Source organism: Ailuropoda melanoleuca, chromosome 10 (genome assembly GCF_002007445.2).
Source record: "Ailuropoda melanoleuca isolate Jingjing chromosome 10, ASM200744v2, whole genome shotgun sequence".
Lineage (NCBI taxonomy): Eukaryota > Metazoa > Chordata > Mammalia > Carnivora > Ursidae > Ailuropoda > Ailuropoda melanoleuca.
This window is the reverse complement of record NC_048227.1, coordinates 88,758,729-88,777,061: the sequence shown is the minus strand read 5'-3', so window position 1 is coordinate 88,777,061 and position 18,333 is coordinate 88,758,729. Positions and strand designations below refer to the sequence as shown.

Here is an 18,333-nt window from a genome sequence, read left to right as displayed (position 1 = left end):
AGTCATAGAAGCTTCCGCAAATACTTTTATATGGCTTAGTAGTCTTCAGTCCATTCCAGGACACATAGCTGCTTTTCCTGAGCATAGAACAGCATTAGGTCCCCCAAAATACAGATCCTAAGAGTTTCAGGTGTTGCATTTGCTGCACTACAAATGGGAGTAGGTTGGGATTCTCCTACTTAAATTTAGATAGGGAAGATGGCTTAATTCCTAATTGAAATTCCCTCAGGTCAAGAAAAAAAAAGTTCTTACATGAAAAAGCATAGGTATAAAGGACTCTACAAAGTTTATTCACCCTGAGGACGGCAAAGAGAAGGAACAGTTGAGAGCCATATGAAACCAATGGTGGCATGACCAGCTGGCTTCTGATTGGGCCATAATAAATAAATAGCCTGAGTCCGCTTAAGAGCGTCCTTCCCACAGGAAGGGACGGGGATTGTAACTGTCCCTCCATGGCAGTGTTTCCTCAAAAGCTGTGTGCACTGGTGTGAGACAATTCTTCATGGTATATAGATGGACACTTACAATAGGACTACTTACTGATTAAAGTTCATTAGAAGCAAATATCAAAAATGGGATTTCACATTATGTAGACTGAAGTTAGGTAAAATACTATTTTCCTAGTTGAGTAAATACTAGTAAGTAAAACTCCAAAGACTGTTTTAATAAAAGGTTCTAACATCAAAGCAACATTTCTTTAAAAACCTATTAAATGTAATTAAAACAAAAGTCAACCACGGTCATACAGGCTGATGTGTTGTTTAATATTGTTTTGAAAAGTTTAAAGGGAGTAATGAAGAAGAAAAGGTGAATCTGGTTTTTACTTATTGTCCACGATGTTTCAAGAAGAATCGTGGGCTTACAAACAGCCGTCTGCCTCTCCTTCCCCTTAGGTGGCATTCCTGGGTGCACAGCCATCGAGGCTCATGAGTTAAAGGGAGACAGTCTGAAAACAATAAAAGGCATTTACTTTAGAACTTCATTGTTTCCACATTGCGTAAGTTAAACAATATAGGCATCTTTACACTTTTAATTATTGTAACAAACTATTCACAATATTAAGAAGAAAGTCTCTAGAGCAGCCCTGATATTCAGTATCTATCTCAGGGAACTGTGCCTTTTGGGGGAAATGTGTTTGGAAAAAGGGACATGGTGGTAGCCTTCCAGGGCAAGATGAGGGATCATTCCCCTTTCCTGTTAAGTCCAGTCAGAAGCTGAATATCATTTTCAAACTATAAGTTTAATGAAGTATGCTTCAAGAGCACACATCTTATTAACCCAACTGAAGGCTAACCCAAATTTCTCTTGGTTTGCCTTCTATGGATTCATTCTCTTAAAGGCTCACTAACTGTATCTTGCACATTCGATCATCAGAAACACCTGGATTAGAGCTTAATTTTTTTTTCTTACCTGGCCTCTAGGAGTTAATCTTTTTTAGAAGATTTAGTAAATCCTTGTCTGAGTTTTGCTCCAGAAGCAGGGTCCACAGCTAATCCTTTGCAGACATAAACAGATTTGTTATTATGTAAAAGCAAACATTAGCAAGAAAAAAAAGGAATGATTATGAAATCCTCACATTGGATTCAAAAGTCTCTCTTCCTTTTTGTTCTGTTCTGTTCTGTAGCTATAGACCAGTACTCAGTCTCTATCCTGGGCCAAATCATAAGAAAACAGGGCCGGTCTCAGGCACCTTCTCTCCTCTGTCCCTAGCCTTTCACTTATTCATGGATGGGCCCCTTGTACCACCACCTCAGGTGCTCTGCCATTTAAACAATCTGACTCTCCCCATCTCTCCCCACTGCTGTCCTGGCTTTCGAAATGTTCCCTGAGTATATCATGTCTTCACAGTTCTTTGCCTGCTCTCATTCCAGAAAGGGTCTGATAAGCCTTATGGAAGCATGAGATGCCTTTCCTCCCAGGGGTTATTTACACAGCGATGGACTCATTCCACAAACAGGATTCTTTTCCTTTGTGCCCAGCAGCACTATTAGGTATGAGGATGAGAGAGTTTATAGATATAAGCATGCCATACCACGGTCTGTTTTATACCACATGGTATGGGACAGGAGTCTCAGAGAAATCATTTTTTGTAAAATGGAACAATGCCCCTCTGTCCTAGAGCCCTCCATTCTACTCAGTGTTTTAGGAAGGGGAAGTCACCAAACAACCCAAGGAAATTGTGAATCAAACTATCAAAAGACACAGGAATAGAAAATTTCCAGTGTTCATTTTACCAACAGATCTACAAGTTTTCGGTCTTCCAAAGAATCAGCAACTGACCCTCTGATACTCGTTACATTTGCTACATAATTAAAATAGCTAAGGAGGGGGTGCTAGTACAGGTAAGATGCTTAGCTTCCTCAAGTCCACTGGCTCCAGAAATAAAAGCAGAGCCCACCTCCACAAAGTTGTACAATGCAGTTCACTAAATACATGATGCAACACAGCTCCAGAACCCAGAACTGTATTTTCGTAGGAATCTTAGTCTCTGTAAGTACTGGAGGAGCTGTTGCTTGGCAGGACCGTCTCAGGAGATCAGTCCCTTGGATATCCAAACCCTCGAGAAAATAGCCGCTAGTTAGAGATCTGCTGACTAGGTTATAAACTCACTTCCCAGCTGAACATTAGAATCTTTGTGAGAATGAAGGAAGATGTACACCTCACTCCCAAACAACTTCCATACATCAATATATACAAGTTACATATTACATATCAAATATATTGATAAGTTGTAGACATTGTAGGTAATTATTATAAATGCATTATCTCCTTAATGTTTCCATTTCAGACCCAGTTTTCCCTAAGCAGACAAAGATCTGGTCAGCTCTGCCCCTATCTATGGAATTACTTGAGCAAGTCGCTTAGCCTCTCTGTGCTTCTCTTGCCTGTAAACCAGGAATCCAAACAGCACATTTACCTCTGTGCCGCTGTGAGGATTAAATAAGTTAATATAGGGAGTGCTTAGAAGAGTGTCCAACGTAAATTTGGGCTGTTATCCATGAAGAAGGGAGTTATTTAGCACAGCAAAAAAAAGTAGAAGCAACCTACCTGCTTGACACCAGGAAAAGAGCTAATTAAGTCACCCTGTGATACTATGTTTTAAAAACACCACCACCACCTCTTTTGCCACAGGGAGATCTTCAAAACGAGTTAGTGAAAAAAATCAGGATGTGTATAGGGCCTGTAATCCTACTTTGATGAGAGGGGAAAAAAAATAAAGAGTATAAAGCAAAAGAAGTGGAAGGAGATATTGGTTTAACAGTGATCACGTCAGGATGTGAAATTGTAAGTGACTTTTATTTTCTTCACACCTTTTCTCCATTTTCCAATATTTTCTACACTAAGCATTCATTCTTACATTATACTTTTCAGAAATGCTGTTTCTCAAAAGCATTTTTTGCAGACAAACAACATAGCTAGAAACGAGAAGTTCCCAGGCCGCCGCGATTGCCTAACTCGCACAGGCGGGAGTGCCGGAGGATGCATGGCCGGCGTCTGTTTTTATCACAGATAGTCTGGGCGCCTCGCTGAGCCTTTATGGCTCCAGGGCCAGCCTTCCATTCTATAATTTCTGTTCACACCCTACCTCTTTCCTATGCTTTGGCCAAAAAGGCCATTTGTTTCCAGAGTATGTCCTCTGCATTTTCATTTTCATAGCTTTACTCATTCCATCTTCAACTTTTCTCCACTGGTCAAAATCTAGCTCATCCCGAAAGCTCACCCCAAATGTCTCGACCTCCACGAAGCTTCTCTCTCAGACTGATACCTCCCTCCTCCATAAAGCCTTGCGGGCAAAGTTGATCTCTTTCTTCTATCCCCTTAGAACTTTTATTTCTGACTGTTAAATATTCAATATAATTGACTCTCTCTCTCCCTAGACTTTTAAGAATCTATGGGCATAAGAAGCACCCATGCATAATAAGTATGTATGAACAGATGAGTCCTCTGCACATCCACGGCTGTGTGAATCAACCACATATGACATCACATGCTTTCTTGCATCAGAGATCTTCCTGCACGTGCTCATCTTCTCCTAAGACTCTATAATGGATAAGGACTGTGACTTACACACGTGTATCTCCCATGACTGAATTTAGAACAAAAGGCTGTACATGGAAGGTACTATATGTTTCTTTTACTCAAGAGAGTTTAAGAATGAAAGCTGGAGTTTTAGGGAGTTAACTACCAGTTAGATGAAAGACAATAATAGGATTTATGTGGAAGGCGAGTGACACCAAGCGGCCTAAACTACTGATTATCAATCTACAAAGAGCAAAGCCCAGCAACTACAATTTTTAAAAGACTCTCATATTACAAATAGATTAAGACTGAGCAGAATAGAAACAATGGACAGTAAGATGCAAATCTTGTTCACACATGAGCCTGTTCATATTAGTGAAAGGCAGTGCTTTTCTCCAACCCTTAAATATTTTTGAGAATTCACCTCTTCTCAATATACTTCTTATATGTTCAATACACTTCCTCCCCAGAATGACTCCAAATGAAATATGACTAATTTAAGCACACACCAACACTGGAGACTTTATATATAAATGTAAGAAGATGAGGGGCACCTGGGTGGTTCAGTCAGTCAGGGGTCCAACTCTTGACTTTGGCTCAAGTCATGATCTCAGGGTTGTGAATTGAGCCCCACGTTGGGCTCCACGCTGAGTGTGGAATCTGCTTAAGGTTCTCTCTCTCTTTCTCCCTCTACTTCTGCCCCTCCCCGCCCCTGCTCGCATGCATGCTCTAAAACAAATAAATCTTTAGAAAAAAAAAATAAATGTAAGCTGTGAGACTACAGGAAAAGACAAGAAATTAAATTTTAAAAACATCTTAAACCTGAAATAAAACAAAAACTATCACTTAAAGCTAATTAATGTAACAATTCTAATTCACATAACAATTCTAATTCACGTGCCAATAATTTAGGTGGGAAATTACAGAATCAAGATACCTACTTTCTCTCATATATTTCAAGTATTAATTGAACACCTCACACGTGCCATGAACAATTCTAATAGGTAGGGATACAGTAGTACAATTAAAAATAGGCAAAGTGCATACAGGCAAGGACATTCCAGTTGGAGGGAACAGGAAATGCAAAAACCCAGAGTTGGATGCATGCCTGGAGTGTTTGAACAGTAGTAAGGAGGCCAGGAGGGACAGAGCCGAATGAAGGAGAGAGGGTGTGCAGCAGGATATGTGGGAAGTAATTAGCTGGGATCTTCTGGAGATGATGCCTGAATCCTACAGAATGGCCCTAAAAATGGGAATTGAGTCATTGGGAAGGAGATGTACTTGGCCATCTTTTACTTATGGGTGGAACTTTGCTCTGCAAAGAACCAAGTAAATGTCCAGTCACAGGAAGGAAGAAAGAGGTTTTTCGTCAGAAAACACCAAAGCTCTTGTTCCATTTGGTAGAAGCGACACCCATGATGGAGTGCCCCACACCCCCACCCCTTGTACTATTGTGGCTGGCAGGAGGCCGGGGTCTTCCCAGCAGTCTTTGCAACGCTGATACACGTCAATATTACTCAAAATGGATAAATCCCAAAAAATAAAAATAAGTTACACTAAAAAAAGTAAAAAAAAAAAAAATAGGCAAAGTGGACAGATCCCAACCTTCTTGAAACTTACATTCCTTTTTGGTGGTGGAAGACAAATACGTATTAGATATTAGATGGTGATGAATGCTATTCAATGAAACTACAAATTATGGAGGATCTGATTAAGTTTAAATGGAGAGGTTGCAGGGGGTGGCCCTCAATCTGAAGATGACACTCAGCAAAGAACTGAAGGAAGCGAGCAGTGCAGATTAGTGGGGGACTGGTTTGGTTTTCAGCTGAAGGAGCAACCAGTGTATATGGGCCCTGAGCCCAGGAGTGGCAGGCCTGTTATGGTCAAGGAACAACACTGAGGCAGTGGTGGTACAGAACGTGCCTCTGTCTTAGCAGCATCACAATGGTCCTAAACCGCCATTACAAGTCAAGAGCAAACCTAACACTATTTTGCTTAGTTAGACCTACTGGCTACTCATCTGTTTTCTTATGTATCAGAATGGTGTCTCTACAACATTCTGGCTAATATCACATACTGGGACACGTCACAGGATGTGTCACATATACTGGGATGTGTCACATACTGGGACACAAGACTTCTGAATTCTAGTTTAGGATCTTTTCACTTATGCCTTGATGCTACTTTAAAGAAATTACTTAGTCCAAGGAAGAAACCTTCCTTTATTTTCAACACTATACCTGACACTCTGTCTTCTTACATTCCCAATCTTTTTGTGAGTTTACTAGACCAGGAAATGAAGGTCCTAGACTCCACTGCTGTAGTTGGATCAGACTTTGCACACTGTCAGAGTTCTCTAATCACAATGAATTAAGAAATGTTCCCCTGAGGGGTGCCTTGGTGGCGCAATCAGTTAAACATCCGACTCTTGATTTTGACTCAGGTCATCATCTCAGGGTCATGAGATCGAGCCCTGTGTCAGGCTCTACACTCAGCATGGAGTCTACTTGAGACACTCTCTCTCTCCCTCTGCCCCTCCACCCCCCACTCTCTCTCTCTCAAATAAATAAATCTTAAAAAAAAAATATTCCCTCCTGGCAAGTAAGCTTTAACTTCAAACTTAAAGGAGGGCTTTTCACTGGAAGGGAAACATTATAATACAATCTTTGAAAAAATAAGAAAAGAAACCATAATATAAAGAATTTCTCTCTTCTGAAGGATACTAATCTTTATACTTTAGAAATACAGCTTAGTGAAAGTTTTACCAAATAAACTCATATACAATTTGAATTTATTTTTTTTCTAATTAAAAACTAAAACGCCATTGTTAAGTTTTCATAGATTAGGAAAAAACTAATACTTTCATTCCATAATCAACCCCTTAGGGGAGTGGTGATATGTTAATCCTGCAAAATTAGTTGTATGGAGACATAAGAAATCACTTAATGTCAATAAGGATAGTTACGGAACATTTTAGTTTTTCATTTTACTTGAAGATGATTTTGTTTTTAAATACATGAACAGAGAAGACGACTTGGGTTTATAGAGTTATGGATAATCTTTTTAAAATGCCCCATACCATTTTTACCCCATGATAAACAACTCACGAGGAATTTAAAAACTAATAATAAACCTTTCTGGTGACTGTATGGACTGTGAGACTGGCAGTTCCTACTCTGGTTCTGATAACACCTTCAAAATAAGACACCTGATCAGAGGTGCCAATATGGTCATGAGTTAATTCACATTGCCTTCATAGCGCAATGGTGATCATAAAGAAGATTGCCACATTGATTAAGGCAGCTCAGTGAAGAGAGGTAGCAAAATAGATAATCTCACTCAGCTCTGCTGTTTACCAGTCGTGTGCCTTGAACAAATACCATCCTCTCTGAGCCTGTTTCCCTTCCCACAGATTAAAACATTTGGAAGCTTACTAGGAGGATAAAATGAAATGGGTCTAGCACATGGTAAGTACCGTAATGGCAGTTAGGCCTTCCTGCTACTTGAGAGAAATTATTTAGTTCAGCAAGGAAACTTTCCCTTTCCTTTTTCCTCCCCAGCTTTATTGAGATGTAAGTGAATAGAACACTGTGTAAGTTTATGGTATACAATGTGATAATTTGATACACATATATATTGCAAAGTAACTACCACAAAAATGTTAACAAATCCATTACTTCACTTAGTACCTCTGGGGTGTGTGTGTGCACGTGTGTAGTGAGAACATTTAGGATCTACTCTCTTAGCAACTTTCAAGATATAATACAATATCGCTAACTATCGTTACCACATGTAGAGATCCCCAGAACTTATACTTGGGAGTCTGTACCCTGAGACCGTTGCTTCCCCCTCCCCACCCTTACCCCTGGCAACCACCATTCTATTTCCTGCTTTTAGAGTTCAACTTTTTTTAGATTCCATATGTAAATGTGATCACACAGTATTTATCTTTCTCTGTCTGAACTATTTCACTCAGCATAATGACCCCAATGTCCACCCATGTTGTCACAGAAGGCAGAAATTCCTTCTTTTTTATGGCTGAATAATATTCCATCGTGTATACACACAACATCTTTAACCTTTCACCCACCAACAGACATTCAGGTGGTTTCCATATCTTGGCTATTTGTTTTCTTTTTATTTTCCCCACAATACCTGGCACACTGTTATCTCCCATTCTTAACCTCTTTTTGATTTTACTAGACCAGAGAATGATGGTTTAGACCATGCTGCTGTAATGATATCTGACTCTGTATATTGACAGAGTTATCGAATCCCGATAAATTAGGAAAATTCTTTCTTGGCAAATAAGCTTTAACCTCAAACAAACCCACATATCTTTATATCCAAAAGCAACATTTGATGTCAAACCTTTGCCAACTGCCAACAAATTCCAAAGCTGACAGTGGCTCCCCCCGGTGCTTCACTTGATAGCTGACACACTTACGCCAACTCACCTGGCCTAGTTGGGGCCACGTTTGGGGCCCCCAGGGCCCTGTTCTGCAGCAGGGCTCCCACAGCACTGGTTACAGTTGGCTCTTTTTTTGGACTCATCTGAGCCCTAGCCTACAGGAAGAGCAAGAGAGAAGGGGAACAACTCTGTAACTTCAGGTAGTGCACAAGAGGTAAGGCTGTTTCCACTAAACCAGCGGCAGACTGTAGTCCTCTCCAGGACCTGCTGCACCCAGGGGAAGGGGACATGCACACCCTGTGCCCTAGTTTGCCTGCTGTCTTGTGGTTCTCAGAGCCTTGTCTGGGTTTTGGCACTTTCATTCCATAATCAACCCCTTAGGGGAGTGGTGATATGTTAATCCTGCAAAATTAGTTGTACGGAGACATAAGAAATCACTTAACGTCAATAAGGATAGTTATGGAACATTTTAGTTTTTCATTTTACTTGAAGATGATTTTGTTTTTAAATACATGAACAGAGAAGAAAAACAGACATTGGCAGGCAGCAAATGTTTTAAACATGGAATTCCATCACCCTCACACCACACCCCTGCCTGCCGAGCAGCAGTAGCAGAGCAGTTACGTTAACACAGAATAAGGACCAAAAGGTCTTTTGGGAGCTTCTTACCTAGCTACTGGTCCCCACATTTCCATGGCAACTACTGTATAAAGATAACCTGTTACTCTAAGTGAGAATTCTCACTCGGGCAAGGATAGCTATGAGGTTACAGCAGGCAGCTCATCCTCAGCCCAACAAAGACAGCTATTTTCAGAGGCCCATATTGGTCTCTTTTGGTTAAGGGTATAACACATTTTTAAAGTTGATTATGTTTAAAATAGAAACACATTTCAGCTGTGCTGTTAACAGCCCTTCAGAAGTAAAACAACCCCTCCCTTTTTGTTCCACACTGAATAAGCCTCACTATGAGCCAGGGCCCGAGTGGTGAAGCTGGCATAAGAGAAACAAGGACTGCTGTTCAGATACGGCCGACAGTGAGTTTCCTCAGAAAGCAACTAATTTTTCTTCTGTGTTCCCAACCACTTAGTTCTGGAAAACAAGGAGAGGAACAGGGCCAAGTCACTGGTTACACTCAGGACGGCCAGCTGGCCTTCTTCAGGAATAAAAAGCACTTCCGTTTGCTGCTTCCCTGGGCTCCCTTTGGCCCCACTAATGTGACTAACTTCGTGGACTAGTTAGAACCATTCAAAGAAACGTGCTGCTTTAGAAGGTATAGTTTTACTTAGAAAATGTTTCCAAAATTCAGTTGATGAATTCAAGCCCAAAGCAGTCATACACCCCCCGATTTTCTGGTGCCCATCCTACCAATAAGAAAGGACCACCAGAGAGGAGGGGGAGGGAGGGTGGGGCAGCGTGGAAAGAGGAAAGGCAGAGGAGCCTTATGCTCAAGGCACTTTGTTTATATTGCCTATAATCCTCCCAACAACATGGCAAGGTATAGATTAAAGTGAGTCTCAAAGAATTTAATTGTCATAAGTTTACCTACAGATAATAAATTACAGAATTGAGAGTCATACCCTGGCTACTGATTGCAGAATCTGGGCTCCTTCCATATTGCATGGCTCCCATGCTATTTCTAAGTGGAAATACTGAATCTCTAACTATATTTATCGTAACCACCCTGCCTGCCCCACCAGCACACCTGTCTCCTCCTTCCTCTGTTCCTTTATCTAGATGTACAGTACACTACATTCCCAGGCTCTGCAGCTAAAACCCTTCTTGTCACCCCATATCCTATCAGCTTCTCAGTCCCAACCACTCTTTCTCAAATTCTTCTCCACACACAGCCCATTTGTCCTCTTACTCTGGCCCCTCATTCTTTCTCTGTTGCTGTGGCTCCTAACCATGGCCAATCCATCTGAACACTACTGGCAAAGGTGATCTTTCTAAAAAACCAATTCTGTGTTACTCTAGTCTGTACTATTCAACCAGTCTACACTGCCCATAGAATGACACATGAGGCAAATAATGAACAACTAGACAGGAAAGCTAAGAAAGTCGATCTTCAGAGAGAAGAGCATGCCAGAAGCATAGCGGGATGGAGAGACAAGATGGGAAGGTGGAGAGGAGGACTTCCTGGGTTCACGGGGACTTTCCAGGTCTTGCTTCAGGTCTTCGGGCTTTTGGGCATCTATCCACTTCCTCTTTTCCCTCTGAACTGACTCAAGTGAAAGCTGTTCTAGATCTGATGCCCCCTGCCTGTCCCTTCTCCATCACATCCCACAGGCACTCCATGCATTAGCGCCACATGGTGAGCTCCTCAGGCCACAAACTGGACATTTTGTTTGTAATGTTCTCCCCAACTCCCACTCTAGGCTGGTGAACCCATCTGATATTCAAGGGGGTAATGCTGCTCCTCTTTGAAGTTTTCCATGGCTCACACTGGCCTCTTCCTCCACAGTGTTCCACACATGTCAACTACCACAGCCTCCCACTGCCTTGTTTCCACGTCCTCCACCTTCGCTGAGTTACAAATGCTGATCAACCAGCACCCAGCACAGTGTCTGCGACATGTATGTGGAGATAGAGCTTAGAGTCCACAGTTTGTGGGATATGCTACTGTTGGAGAGGCTCCCACCCCTATTACATACTGGATTTCATGGAAATCTTTCTACATATGTTTCATACCCTCAAGTATTCAGACCAATTTAATCTTTCCTTGGTTTCTGAGCCATGTTTATGAAACTAACAGCTTTTGCAGTGTACTGTAAGTTATATCCCTGGGACCTCTGATGTTTATGAAGCTGTTTGCTGGACTCCAGTTCTGTTTTCATTAATCTATTGTCTTCCTGGTCAGGCTGTCATTTTACTTACCCGTACCTATTTAAAACAGCTGCTTCCATTCATTTACTTTAACTTGCTGATTTTGTGGCTTTAAATAGAAGGCCACTACCCCTCTCCTCTATTACAGAGCAAAACCCACGACCTACAGAGCAGCCTTCAGTGTGATGGCCTCCCCACTCCGGCGGCTGTGCTTCAGGTTCCCGATGCTTTGCTGGATGGGTAAGGCTGATAACCACTGTTGTATAAGACAGAGTTCTACTGTCATACTATAGAAAATCTACTTACATATTCAAAGCTTCATCCTTAGAAGCTTCAAACACTGTAGAAATATTTTTTCTACAACACCCAAAGGTGCTGTTAGCTACAAAACCTCAAAAGAAGGCAACTTCCATAAGGATGAGTGACAGTGATCAGCTATCTTGATCCCTACACTTCTCAGGATGGGTAACTTAGGTTCCCTAGCAAATTCTACTTGCTTGCCCTGAGCACGCGAGGGCACAGAGCCAACACTTGGGGAGAGATATTTACCTGCGCTCTGGATGCCAATTTGGCTGCTGTTTGGGCTGGATCAAACACTCGGCGAGAAGACTGATCCTTGCAGAAATTAATATGTCGATTGGCCGCAGTTTCATTAAACCTCCTCATACAATATGGGCATTGAATATAATCTAAATGCAAAGATAACAACAAAAGGCAATTAACATTTCAAAAACAACTCTGGAATGGACTACATGACATGAAATAAATGGGATATGAACTCTGCTCCAACATAAAAGAACAAAGTCCCAGACTCTGGTTTGAGAAAGCTTATGTCAGAGGGGAAGGTATGCAAGGGCGCAAATAAAGGACATAGCAAGGGGGACATTTTTCTGCCTATACACTTACTTCAATTAAGAGTGTGCCCTTAAAGTGTTTACATGATATACTTTTTAGAAAATAGACTCATTATACTTAGGAACTTTCCAATTAAATGAATTATTTAGTGAATCCTTATGTAAAGAAAGTAGTCCTAGAACCACGGAACGTTAGTATTGATGATGTCCTGAAGGACACAGAAGATTCAGAAGCCCAGGCAGTGGTAATGCATGAGACAGGTCACACAGAAGTTATGGAGCTACTCTCCTTCCCTATGGAAGGAGAAAGATGTTTCAACTTTGTGGCTTTGGGAGTGGGATTTGATGCCAGTGTCACTGGCAAAAAAAAAAAAGACACACTGCTTTTGCAGGGGTTGATTTTTTTCACTAAACTCCTAAGTGAGGAGGCAAATAAGTTCAGGAAGGAGGTGAAGTAAAAGGAAAAAGGTGGGGTTCAAAAAGTAGAAAAGGGAAAGAAGGAGGGGTAATGGGAAAGTGGCTCCAGAAACAGCTTTAGCTTCTGTTGTTAGAACCTCCCAGGCAGCTCTGTGGGCACTAAACCCTCTGTGTTTCTGTGCGAAATGTACTGGTCTGTTTGGCTCTCATTTGTAATTAATAAACAGTGAGAGAAATGGGAAGTGAGAAAGTTCCACAGTCTTTTTAGAATGAGGAGATGTTCACAGCAAAGCCAGTTTGGAGCCCGCCCCTCTAAAGTAAGCAGGAATGTGAGATTTGTTTTTGTTTTGTTTGCTTTGTTTTGTTTTGTTTTAGGGACCTTTAAGGGATGACAAAGTGGATATGAGCAACATAAGAACGTTCTGAGACAGCACCAACCTCAGACTCTGTATGGAAGTTTGGGTTAGTGTATAGTCATAATTTCTACATGTACGGATGAATATTTGAAGCAGTGATGTCTTCAAGGTTAAGAGTTTTTTGAAGGCATCTTTTTAAAAAATCAGAGTCGTCTTCTGTTTGAACAAATAATTTCCTAAAATGAATATTCATAGAATTAACAATTGGAATATATAAGAAATTGGAATATAGTAAAAGGTGAGCACTTAGCCTAACCTTTTATTTCATATTCTGGAAGGCAGTACTTAATTAATTCGATACGTATTGAACACCTATTACGTGCCAGGCACTGGTTTATACTTGGGAGGTACAATGTCTCTGTAATCAAGGACTAAGCGTTCCAATACAGAAAGGGTTTTCCCACGGTGATAAATTCCTCAGACAAAAAAAAAAAAAAAATAGGATAGCATTGGGAAATGATGAAGGCCCCACAGCCTGCCTGACTGGTTTTGAGCGCAAGCTCTTCACTTGCTGTATGTGTGAACTTCAGCAAGTTACTCAATCTCCCTAAGCTTCAATTTCCCCAGTCCCTACATATCACTGATTTCACCAGGCTACTGTGAAAATTAACTTAGATAATCCACACAGGGCTCAGTATAATGGGTGGGTGGAGTATCCCATTACTCTGAGGAAACAGGCCCAGCAAGATTGTGTTTCCAACTACCAAACAGGAATGAAATCGCTTATAAAAGGAAAATTGAAAGTGCCATTATTGTGCAGAACTCATTTATAATGATGTAGAAAACAATTCACAACTCCGCTCCTAGTTTGGTGGTTTCTTCAGTTTTACCAGCTGACAGTCAAGGCTCATATCAGAAATGCTGCTACCCTTAAACCTACTCAGGGTCAATGTGCAAAGACAATGATGACAGCAGTGACTGCATGGCTTCCTTACTCCGCCTGTTCGTTCACAGATTTACTGCCACCCTTCTGTGTGTTTGGCACTGTCTGCCACCATGGAGACAACAAAGCTGAAGTGTATTTCCCTCCCAACAAAAGTCTCGGAGACAACTAGAAGGCTAGGCAAAGAAGCAATTACCACCTGTGGTATGAGCTTTGAAAGGAGGAAGCACTGGGTTCTTCAGGAGCCCACAGGAGGGACATGAAGCCCAGACTTAAAGGGGCAGAGAAAGGAAACTTCAAATACTCCGAGAATGGAAAAAAATTTTTTTTGCAGCAATAATCTGAACACAGCATGACTGATTTGCATGTTCTGCCCTCATCTCAATCTGAGTCACCTCTTCCTCTCTAGCAATAATGGTGTCATGAACATCACAATGTGCTATTTATTTCAATACATAATGATATTTAAGGGCTGACTACAAATGGGTTCTTAGGACAGCTATGGGGAAGGTGGCCAGACCTCAAAAACATTAAAGTAGACAAACAAGTGCCATTTTAAAATGCAAGTGTTTTGTTGAGTACCCATGTCTATGTAGCCTGTGAAATGGGGACCAAATGTCCCAGGCCTCTCACTGAGAATCTCAATTACAAATATTCTATACTGTTTTTCCTATAAAGTGTCACAAGATCCTGGAAAGTTGAATGACTAGCAGACTTACTTAAGTTAGTAAGAATGAAAGTAAACAAATGCATGTCACAAAAACTGAGTCACGGAGGAATCATGCTGAGAAAAAAAAAGGAAATGACCTGCAAACTCATGAATAGGCTCCCTTATATATAACCCCAGTTATGTCTGTACAAATTTTCTAGTATTTAAGCCTGAGAATATATGGGCTAATATAAAATCCCCACACAGTCTAACTAATGGAGTAGTAATGAAAATATGCTATTTTAGATAATCATTTTGTTTGGTGCATAAAAATTATAATAAGGGCACAGGGAAGAATTTAATTATAAAGCTGTATTTTAAAGGCATAAGAATGTAAGGGCAGAAAAACAAATTGTACATTTGATGAGGCCTTACAAAGGGAATTATTTTTTAAGGAAACAATAATTCTCACATTAAAAAATCCAACATGGAAATCAGAGAAATCGACACAGCATGACAGCTGACATAGTTTCATTTATTTGTCTCAGGAACTATAAAGTAGATATCAATCCTGTAGCTTCTGCTATTAAAAGGAAGTACTGCTTTTAAATCATAAAAGATTTTTTTGTCGTTGTATGAGGCTTGTTGCCAAAGTATTATCAAAATCATGGCCATAGATCTTTCTACTTTCACAGTATTTTAAGCTACTTTTTCATTAGCACCCAGCAAAAGTGAAGCAATTATTAAGATGATTTTCTGGCACACTAGAAAGCCCACAACAGTTGTGGCCAGGCCTCTCAGCCAGCTGCGCTGGGAGCTAATCCCACCCCTAGCACACCCACAGCAGCTGCAGCCAGGCCTCTCAGCCAGCTATGCCAAGGGCCAGCCCCACCCCCCAGTGCACACACAGCAGTTATGGCCCAGTCACAACAAAAGAGTATAAGCAGTCCACATAGGGGACACTCCTGGAGCTCCTGGTTCTGGTGACCAGAGTAGGACTGCAATACTGGGCCCCCTTGGATATATTCTACATAAGGCCACCATCTTTAAGATCAGGAAACATAACTCACCTACCAAATACATAGAAACAAACAGAGAGTGAGAAAAAGAGACAGAGAAATATGTTCCTAACTGAAGAATGAGAGAACTCCCCCCCAAAAAAAACCAACAAAAAATTAAACAAAATGGAGATAAGCAATCCACTGGATAAAGAGCTCAAAGTGATGGTACTAAAGATGCTCACTGGACTTGGGAGAAGAATGGATGAAGTCAATGATAATTTCAACAAAGACAGAAAATATAAGAACCAATGACAGCTGAAGAATGCAATAACAAAATGAAAAATGCACTAGGGAATCAACATAGATTAGAGGATGCAGAAGAATGGATGAGCAACGTAGAAGACGGGGTAGTGGAAATCATCCAAACTGAACAGCAAAAATAAATAATGTTTAAAAAAGAGAATAGGTTCAGGGACCTCTTGGAACATCACCAAGCATATTAACATTTGTATCATGGGGGTCCATGTAGAAGGAGAGCAAGAGAAAGAGGCAGAAATTGATTTGAAGAAATAATAGCTGAAAACTTCCCTAACCTGAGGAAGGAAACAGACATCCAGGTCCAAGAATCAAACAGAGTCCCAAATAAAATGAACCCAAAGAATTCTACCAAGACACACAATAATTAAAATGTCAAAAATCACAGATAAAGAAAGATTCTGAAGAGCAGGAAGAGAAGCAACTAGTTACATGCAAGGCAATCCCCACATAAGGCTATCTGCCGATTTTTTAGCAAAAACTTTGAAAGCTAGAAAGGAGTGACATGATCTATATTCAAAGGGCTGAAATGAAAAGCACCTATAACCAAGAATACTCTATCTGACAAGGTTATCATTCGGAACTGAAGGATTGATAAAGAGTTTCCCAGACAAACAAAAGTTAAGAGTTCATCACCACTAAACCGGCCTTACAAGAAATGTTAAAGGGACTTCTTTAAGTGGAAAATAAAAGGCTATAACCAGACGTAAGAAAATTTTGAAAGAAACAATTTCATTGATAAAAGCAAACATGTAGTAAAAGTCAATCACTTACAAAGCTAGTATGGAAGTTAAAACAGAGAAGCAGTTAAATCAATTATATCTATAGTAATTAGTTAAGGGATACACAAAAAGACAAATTATGGAGGAGTAAAATGTAATGCTTTTAGAATGAGTTCAAACTTAAGAGACCATCAATTTAAAAAGACTGCTCTACAAAGAGGATGTTATATATAAACCTCATAGTAACCACAAACCAAAAACTTATAATAGATACACAAAAAATAAGGAAAAAGGAATCCAAGCACAAGGATGTCATCAAATCACAAGAGAACAAAAGAAGAAAGTAACAGAGAAGAACTACAAAAACAACCAAAAAACAATGAACAAAATGGCAATAAGTACATACCTATTAATAATTACTTTAAATGTAAATGGATTAAGTGCTCAAGGGTGCCTGGGTGGCATAGTTGGCTGGGTGTCTGACTCTTGGTTTTGGCTCAGCTCATGGTCTCAGGGTCACGGGACTGAGCCATGTCAGGCTCTGTACTCAGTGTAGAGTCTGTTTGGGTTTCTCTCTCCCTCTGCCCCCTTTAACGGTCTCTCTCAAATGGATAAATAAGTCTTTAGAAAAAGAAAAAAAAAGAGGGGTGCCTGGGTGGTGCAGTCAGTTAAGCTTCCAACTCTTGTTTTCAGCTCAGGTTGTGATCTCAGGATCATGAGATTGAGCCCTGTGATGGGCTCTACGCTCAGTATAGAGTCACGCTCAGCAAAGAGTGTTTGGGATTCTCTCTCCCTCTGCCCCTCCTGCTCATGCACTCTCTCTCAAATAAATAATCTGAAAGAAAAGAAAAGAAAGAAAAGAAAAGAAAAGAAAAGAAAAGAAAAGAAAAGAAAAAAAAAGAATGAAAAGAAAAAAGAAAGAGAGAGAGAGAGAGAAAGAAAGAAAAGAAAGAAAGAAAGAAAAAGAAAGAGAGAAATGGACTAAGTACTCCAATTAAAAGACATACAGTGACGATACAAAAACAAAACCCATCTATATGCTGCCTGGAAGAGACTCAGTTTAGACCTAAAGACAAAAAGAGACTGAAAATGAAGGGATGGAAAAAGATATTTCATGCAAATGGAAAAAAAAGTGGGCGTAGCAATACTTAATATCAAACAAATGACCTTTAAGATTTTATTTATTTATTTGTCAGAGACAGAGTGTGAGCACAAGGAGGGGGAGGAGCAGAGGGAGAAGCAGGCTCTGTGCTAAGCAAAGAGCCCAATGTGGGACTCAATCCCAGGACCCTGGGATCACGATCTGAGCCAAAGGCAGACATTTAACCAACTAAGCCACCCAGGCATCCCTCAAACAAAATGATTTTAAAACAAAGAATGTAATTAGAGACAAAGACATTACGTAATGATAAAGGGATTAATCTAACAAGAGGATATAACAGTCTTAAATACCTATTACTAACATAGGAGCACCTATAACATAGGAACACCTATAACAGACAGAAAAGGAGAAATTGACAGTAATACAGTATTAGTAGGGGAATTTAACACTCCCCTTATGTCAATGGATACATCATCCAGACAGAAAATTAATAGGGAAACAATGGCTTTGAATGACATTATCATACTAGATGGACTTAACAGATAGATACAGGATACTTCACCCCAAAACAACAAAATATACATTCTTTTGAAGTGCACATGCAACATCCTCCAAAATAGATCACATGTTAGGCCACAAACCAAGTCTCAACAAATCTAATGAGACTGAAATTATATAAATCATCTTTTCCAACCACAACAGTATGAAACTAGAAATTGA

The 18,333-nt window shown here is 40.3% G+C and overlaps 1 protein-coding gene across 1 annotated transcript in view; it reads right to left on the bottom strand.

Annotated features, from left to right (window-relative positions):
• Nucleotides 1-743: 743 nt before the first annotated feature.
• ZC2HC1B (zinc finger C2HC-type containing 1B) overlaps nucleotides 744-18,333 on the bottom strand; it is a 45,032-nt gene continuing 27,442 nt past the window's right edge. Inside the window, exons 5-8 of the mRNA XM_019796136.2 lie at nucleotides 11,804-11,943; nucleotides 8,478-8,586; nucleotides 1,411-1,495; nucleotides 744-946 (exon numbers count right to left, since the gene is read on the bottom strand). Coding sequence (XP_019651695.1) covers nucleotides 1,425-1,495; nucleotides 8,478-8,586; nucleotides 11,804-11,943 — 320 coding nt within the window. The 3' untranslated portion in view covers nucleotides 744-946; nucleotides 1,411-1,424. The remainder of the gene's footprint in view (nucleotides 947-1,410; nucleotides 1,496-8,477; nucleotides 8,587-11,803; nucleotides 11,944-18,333) is intronic.